Here is an 8,101-nt window from a genome sequence, read left to right on the forward strand (position 1 = left end):
CGGCGAAGACCGACGTTGACTCCGGCGAAGTCCAACGTTGACTCCGGTGTTGACCAAAAAATGTATTAATTTTTTTTCTATTAAAACTCAAAAATAAGAAATATTATGTAAACATTTTTGTTTTTTATGATTAAAAAATATATTCAGTTCAATATCTAAATATTTTATATATCTCTAACTTATTCATTCTTATAATTAGTTAATTTTTATTTTTAAAGCTAAAATAATGATTAATTATAAATCTTTGATAATAAGATTATTTAAATACTACAAAATCATAAAATCAAATTCAACCACTTTCATTATAAAAAATATGGAAAAGATTGAGTATATGACTCTTTACTTTATAGTTTGCATAGTAAATGTTGTATAAAATTTTAGATATTTTTACTATAAAATTTGCATATTCTTAATAACATGTATACAACAACAAAATAAATTCACAATATTTACTTCTAATATATAAAAGATAAACATACAAAAAATTGATTTTAGCTAAACAATATAGAGGGTATGTTTGAAAAAGGGTATAAAATAAGAATATTTTTGCAATTACCTTTATATTACATCTTCAAAATAATTATCAATGATTTTTATTTAACTATTAGTTTATGTTTTAAAAATAAAAATTAACTAATTATAAGAATGAATACATTAGAGATATATAAAAATATTAATATATTGAATTGAATATGTTTTTTAATCATGAAAAACTATTAATGATTTAATATAATTTTTTAAAAAAAATTTAGAATACAATTTTTTTAGTCAACGCCGGAGTCAACGTTGGAGTCAATCGACCGGTGTACCGGATTGTATGTCTATGGTGTTGACCACATAACGTTATATAGTTCATGCATGTGGCCATGTAATACATATATTTCGTGTAGTTGAAAATACAATAGTATACTTGGTATGTGTGACCATGTATTCTCTTATACTTGGTGTAATTAGTTATCTTTTTTCCTAAAATTTAAATAGATGATAGTAAAAAAATTTATATAGACTATTTTAAGAGCTTTACTAACGTAATGAAAATATAAATTCAAAGAAAAAAAATATAAAAGCTGAAGTGAGCTCTTGAGGGTATGTAAACCTCTTTGAAAATGAAATCTAATGAAAATATAAAAAATAAGAAAACTTAGTTTAAAGCATTTTAAAGCTAACACACCGTTAAATATATGTACCAACAGAGTTAAGAAAAATAATACACCTCATTATTATACTAAAATTTTAAAAAGTAGACAACATCTTTCATAATGAGTTCAATATGATTATTTAAATTTTGTAAATTATAGTCTCACTCTATAATATTACATTATTAATCAAATACATCAAAGTAGAAAACATGTTTATAAATAAAAGTGACATATATATCTATATATAAAAATTATATTCTTATCTATATTTATAATGTGTGACTGCGTTGGAATAATAGTCAAATTATTTTAGTATTCTGCTAACGTTCAGACTGTGTTTTTTTGTATGTTATTAGCCATGAGTTATGGAATCAATTAATAACTTTATATATATATGTCTCTTTTTCTCCGGTATGGGCAGCCAACCTTGAAGTTATTTTCTAATTTAATGTTTGGTTGACAAAAAAAAAAAAAAAGTCCAAAGAATAAGAAATATAACATTTTTGGAAAAATATTTTTATATTAAATAATCAATTGGTTTAAAATAAATTATTAAGTTATTTTTTAAATAATTATTATGGTCTACTATATTAAATATTTCCTTTGTAATTTAAATTATCGATGTGCATCATAAATATTTTTAAATCTAAAAAATTTATAGTTTTTGAAGTATTTTAGTCGTGAAAAATATATAAAATATATCAAAAATTTGTTAAAAGCTATTTACATAAGAAGAGAGAATAAAATAAAAATACTAAGATTGACTATACATTACACTTATTATTTTGTAAAGGTAATATATAACATGTATTTATTAATGTCTACAAATATCAATAAAAACTATTAAAATTTTAGGAATTGAAAAATACCAAATCTTAGATGCTTTTAATTTATTTACTAATCATAGTAATATACTAATATTAAATAAATTTAATTTATAAAAAAACATGGCCACGAAAAACCATGTTAACGACAAGAACACGACAACGGAAAAGCTGTGTTGACGACAAGTACACGACAACAGAGAAGTCGTGTTAATGGTGATACCGGACCTCGTCTAGGCATAGAAGCCGACAAGATATGTCGGATTTGGACGGCTATAGATATGAACCTCTTTCTCTCTGAAAAAATTGATCGATACAAACAAGAAGACAATCCACCTAGACAAAAAAACTGATATGTATTAATTGTTTTAATTTGATTGGTTAGTAATTTTAATTGATGTGTCAACACCATCTTGAATGTTAAACTTGAGGTGTCATCACCTAATGAAAAACATCAAAGTTTTATTGTATTGTCAATACAATAAAAGAAGGATGTGTTGCATTCCTGGTGTGACACATCAGTTTCAACATTGAAGGTGGTGTTAACACATCAGTTAAATTTTCTAACCAATCAGATTACAACATTAATACATGTCAGCTATTTTTACTCTTTATGTGGACAAAGCAATAACCAATCAGATTATAATATTAATACATGTGAGTTGTTTTTACTCTTATGTGAACAAAGCAATAGGAAAACGAGTGAGTGAGCGTTTTAATCAATTACTCGATACAAAAGCTGCATATGATTTTTATACAATAAAAGAAGGATGCGCTGCATTCCTGGTGTAACACATCAGCTTCAACATTAAAGTTGGTGTTGGCACATCAATTAAATTCTCTAACCAATCAGATTATAACATTAATACATGTCAACTATTTTTATTCTTTATATGGACAACGCAATAACCAATCAGATTATAACATTAATATATGTGAGCTGTTTTTACTCTTATGTGAACAAAGGAGTAGGAAAACGAGTGAGTGAGCGTTTTAATCAATTGCTCAATGCAAAAGCTGGATATGATTTTTAGACAAATGCAACGAACCCATGCCAAGTGGTATGAAGAATTAAATGTAAACATGTAAGTAATTTACAATATATTTATTGTGTAAAACTAATACTCCTATATGTAACGTGTATTTATTAATATATGAATTGGTAATATTGTAGTAACATAAAACTACTAAAATCAGAGCAAATAAAAAATTATTAATCATAAATCATTTGAAATTTTGTATAAATTATACATATATTAAATTATACTTATATATTAAATAAAATATATTCAAAAAATTAATTAATTATGATATTAATTTATGAACAAATATACATATATAATATAAAAAAAGAGTAACAAAAACCAAACCCGCGACGTAGCGCGGGTCTAACCTAATATTTTTACAAGATATATATTTAAAATTATATAAAAATAGTTACATATTTATATTAAATATTTATTTTTATCTAATATTTGAAGACCGCAGGCCGATCCGTCAATCCGCAGACATAACCTGCTAAAATCCACAATCCGTTTGGGCTAGGTGATTGGAGATTGGTCAAGTTTGACAGAAATGGTGGAATATGGCCAGTGAAAGCGTTGTTTGACATGTTGAGCACAATCAGTTCCTTGAGTAAACCGATAGATTCTGGAATATCTCGTTGGAGTCTGTTTCCGGAGACATGGATGGTTTTGTAGATTTTGAAACCACTACCTACCAGTGCCAATTCCAATCCTTTAATCGTCAGAACCACAGATTTATGATAGGAGTCTCGGTCATATCCTAAAACCCCATATCCAGGCGTAATATCAACAATGGCTACGACCGATGACATTACACTCCAACCAACAAAGTAATCTGATGGCAAGACTCCACTGAAACGATTTTCTGAAATGTCAAAAACTCGTAGTTTGGGGAAACTCAAAGAATCCCCAGGAGATAATATTGGCCCATGGAACTCGTTTGAACGAAGGACAAGAATCTGCAGATTGGGCAACGATCTCAACCAAAATGGAAACTTGTCATTGATTCTGTTCTCTTCCACGTTCAGAAACTGGAGATGAGTGCAGTTGATCAGCGACTTGGGAAGTTTTCCTAATAACTGGTTGCCACCAACATCAAGTGATATCAAGTTAGCACTGATAATCTCTTCTGGGAAAACACCAGAGAGACTATTATTCCGAAGATGCAAGATCCAAAGAGAAGAATTGAGCATTTCAAAACACCTTGGAATAGAACCGCTGAAGTTGTTGTGTACTAAGATGATTGAATTCGCATATTGATCTAGGAATCTCTCCCGAAAACTGATTATCAGAGCCTATAAAGGTATCGATAATAGAGTTTGGTAACATAGTTAGTTCTCCACTAAAGGAATTCTGAGCAATGTTTACATACATCAAAGCTGGCAGACTCCATAGCCATTCTGGTATTTGGCCTTCAATTTGATTGACAGAGATGTCTAAATAATACAAACTGGTTTGGCTTATTAGAAACTTGGGAAACTCAGAAACATTGCAGGATGATAAAACCAAGATTTTCATTGGTGAGGGAAGATGGAGAGTTGAACTGATATTCAAATGAATCCCTGAAAGATCAAGTGACTTAAATGACTTGTGATGCAAGAAGATGCTGAAATCAACAATGGCCTCTCCTGCGTCCCAGAAAGAAAGGCTAAGATCCGAGAGCCCAACTAGTTCCGATATAAATCTTGGGATTGGCCCTTTGAAATTGTTTTCTCCCATGTATAATGTTTGAAGGTTAGATTTGGAAGAGATATTCCCAATCTCAAGTGAACCGCTGAAATCGTTTCTGCTCAGGTCAAGTCTATCCAACGAAGGAATCATGAAGAGAGAAGAGGGAACGGTTCCAGAAAATGAATTGTCATTAATATCAAAATACTTCATTTTCGAGAGGCTACTCATGTTTGATGGGAGCATACCTTTGAACTGGTTAGAACCAAGGTCGATCCAGATGAGCGAGGTCAAGTTGAGTAGCACTAGTTGAAAATCTGTAAGTTGGTTTACGTTGCCCATCGAATCTGGTCCTTCATTATTGGTGAGATCATTATAAGAAAGTAAAAGATAAGCGAGATAAGAAAGACTTCCGAGTGAAGAAGGAATCTTTCCAAAGAGATTGCAACGAAAAAGACTCAAAGACCTCAATTGTTTGAGGTTGCCAATAGATTCTGGTAGAATACCAAAGAGATTATTGCTGCTAAGATCTAGGCGTTGAAGATGTTGTAGTCTAAACAGGCTACTATTAGATCGCAAAGGGCCATTGAGGTAACTGTACCCGAGTTTCAACTCTACCACCACTCCCGTCTTAGGATCACAAGAGACACCATCCCAAGAACAACAATCAGTGTTGTTCCTCCACTTCTCTGTCTTCTTATCACCAGAAATAGAGGGATCGAACTCTTGGACATAGAACTCGTTCTTGAACTCCCAAAGAGCATCCCTCTGGTCTGGAAGACACAAGTGTTTAGCAATAACAAGTGTTGAGTGAGAAAGGCAGAAGAGTAAACAAAAGCTCCATATTATTGTTATCATCATCCTCTCGCGACAACAATGCACCTGATGTTTCTCTTTGATTGTTTTTTCTTGTGAAACGAATTGATCTTTGAATCGTCTCTTAGTCTCTTTTACATATGTGGAAAAACATTAAAGCTTGATTAAAAAAGTCTCCTGTGAAGACTAATTGCTTCCACAGAAAATGGAATACGTACGTGAACTCTCAAGATAATTGGAACAACTGTTAATTACATTTGTGGAGGAGATTAAAAGCTTGTCTAACAAGTCACCTTTGAAGACAACAATATGAGATATTTCTCACAAATTTTTTTTTTTTTTTTTTTTTTTTTTTTNAAATATCGTAAAAATAAATTTATTCCATTCGAATAATTTTGTTATTCGATAACAATCTGTTTGATGTGCGGCTTCATCTCTGTTGACGAAGCAGTTACAATAAATATGTAGCAAGCGAGAAATTTACCATCAAGTTCTTGAATGGTAAGTGATCCAAAGACTATACTTACCATCAAGCACTTGGCCGTATTTAGAAAACGCTTGTCTCAAGCTATCGTCCGTTGTTTCCCAATATATATATCTAATATCTGACCAGACATCAATATACAAAACAAAACGTTCAGTTCCTGGCTTAAAACAATTTTAAATAATTACTTCCGGTGTAAACCTTGTGAGCCACGTAACGTAAAACCTCAACGTATAAATTTAAATTGATTTTAAGCTTAACTTGACACATAAAGATGGAGTAAAGTTCATCTATTGTAACTTGTATCACAATGCTTTGTTTTAATTAAACGATCCAGAGCCGCACGCAAAGCCATGATTGTATCCTCATCTTTTAGTTTTAGCTCCTCCAACAGCCAATTACTCTTTGATGTATGAAATCGACAATATAAATAATACGCATATAATTGGGAATAAATCAGATCTGATCCTTTTATTAACGTAGAATTGAAGGTGAGAGTCTACGAAAAATACAATCAAAGATCTAAGTGCAGTTAATACGATAATAATTGCTCTTTTCTCTCTGATTGCCAAGATTTTGGATCTAGAGCTCTGACAATGACATCTGGTATTTATAGTGGGCCATCAACCTAGGGCTCCTTCTGTGACTTCCGCAAATGACGATTTTACACCTGCGGCCACATGGGCCAGATCCATGACTTCAAGCCCTTATCTTCTTAAGAGTCTTCTGTTTGGGCCTCCTAAAAATTTGGGGGCGAAGCCCATATCCAACAATGGTCTCCCCTAGTCCGATGAGCGATGAGCGTGAGTGCAACTCCACGTCTCTAGGTCCGTCTTACAGAGTGAACAGAAGATTTTTAAGAGCTTGAAGATCTTTCGGAAGGTTCCTGAATGAATAGTGCGTTGCGCACGTTTTTCGAGACATCCGGAGAGTTCCGAGATGAATAGTGCATTGCGCACGTTTTCCGAGATATTCGGAGAGTTCCAGGATGAATAGTGCATTGCGCATGCTTTCCTAGGTGTGGTGGATTTTGAGCGGGAGTTTCGAGGGTTCTTTGTGTAGCCGTGTTCGTCGATCGGATCCTGTGGCTCCATGGTCGCGTGTGATGATGGTTGAAGGTTCGGAGGTCTCGTCGTGATGATGGTCGTTGCGCGATGGCTTTTTGATTTGGTGACTTGTGAAACATTCAAGGCTCTGGCGCGTTGGAGCAGTGGCGCGTAAAGTCTGAAGGCGGCTGGTCTCGATGCCTCGTCTCGTTCGTTTGTTCTCGTCGGAACCTTGGATTTGTTGAACCTGTAATTATTATTTGTGTGGAGCGGCTTGGTACGAGGCGTGAAGCTTGATACGGGGAATGAAACAACTTGATACGAGGCGTGAAGTGACTTGATACGAGGTGTAGAGTTGCTTAATACGAGGCGTATAGTGACTTGATATGAGGCGTAGAGCTGTTAGTCAAGGAGAGTTTCAGGTGAAGGTGGATGGGGTTGTGGTGCCGCCGCTTCGTGACGATGATCTCAAGCCCTTCCTGGAGTATGCTACCAGAGGTGCTGACGAGACTGCTCAAGAGTGACGCATCTTCGTATTATCGTTTCTTGCTTTTGTTATTTTTTTTTTTGGATTTTTTTTGTTATTGCGAACTTGGTCGTTCGTATTTTTATTTATAACTCTCGCGCAAAGTTTTATTATTGCCCATTTTGGTTTTGATGTTATTCACATTATATGAATGCGAAGTTATCTTCAAAATTGAGAAGCGACGTTTTTGTTGTTTACAGGGCATATTTTGCAGTGTCGGACGTCTCATGGCTTACCCAGGATATGTTGTTCCCCGAAACGTCTTGAGTAGACAAGACAGGCTTGTCGTACTGTTTTAGGTGCGGTACGCGTGACCGGCTTACCCTGTGGGCGCAACAGGAATTGCGAGAGTGTGCGAGTCGGGGTCTCGGCTTACTCACTCCTATTCTTGCTAGCTCATTGAGAGTCTAGGCTCGGCTTGAAATGTCCTACCGAAGTAAGGATGTGGATTATTTCACCACTGCACCCATGCAGAGCGCGTTTTAGGATTGTGCGCCTGGCCAGGGCGTCAGCATAGGAGTCGATAGATTGCTCATGAGTGTAGCTCCGGAGCTTAGGCGCGTACTGGCGTGA

The 8,101-nt window shown here is 34.0% G+C and overlaps 2 protein-coding genes across 2 annotated transcripts; both read right to left on the bottom strand.

Annotated features, from left to right (window-relative positions):
* Positions 3,432-4,387, bottom strand: LOC109124992 (receptor-like protein 12). The gene is made up of 2 exons (XM_019233619.1): positions 4,361-4,387; positions 3,432-4,283 (listed from the first exon to the last, which is right to left on the bottom strand). Exons 1-2 carry the CDS (start codon positions 4,385-4,387, stop codon positions 3,432-3,434), a joined length of 879 nt encoding a protein of 292 aa, XP_019089164.1.
* LOC104733695 (receptor like protein 30-like) lies at positions 4,212-5,673 on the bottom strand. Its single transcript, XM_019233829.1, has 2 exons — positions 4,905-5,673; positions 4,212-4,789 (listed from the first exon to the last, which is right to left on the bottom strand). The coding sequence occupies exons 1-2, from the start codon at positions 5,515-5,517 to the stop codon at positions 4,779-4,781; spliced, it is 624 nt and encodes a 207-aa protein (XP_019089374.1). The 5' UTR covers positions 5,518-5,673; the 3' UTR covers positions 4,212-4,778.

The sequence above is a fragment of the Camelina sativa genome, chromosome 12, assembly GCF_000633955.1.
Source record: "Camelina sativa cultivar DH55 chromosome 12, Cs, whole genome shotgun sequence".
In the NCBI taxonomy this organism is placed as follows: Eukaryota; Viridiplantae; Streptophyta; class Magnoliopsida; order Brassicales; family Brassicaceae; genus Camelina; species Camelina sativa.

Excerpts from the sequence above, each read along its gene's own strand:
- LOC109124992 (XM_019233619.1), bottom strand. The coding sequence starts at position 4,387 with ATGGCTATGGAGTCTGCCAGCTTTGAT. Across the intron at positions 4,284-4,360 it reads TGGAGTCTGCCAGCTTTGAT|GCTCTGATAATCAGTTTTCG; the intron begins GTATGTAAACAT and ends ATACCTTTATAG.
- LOC104733695 (XM_019233829.1), bottom strand. The coding sequence starts at position 5,517 with ATGATGATAACAATAATATGGAGCTTTTGTTTACTCTTCTGCCTTTCT.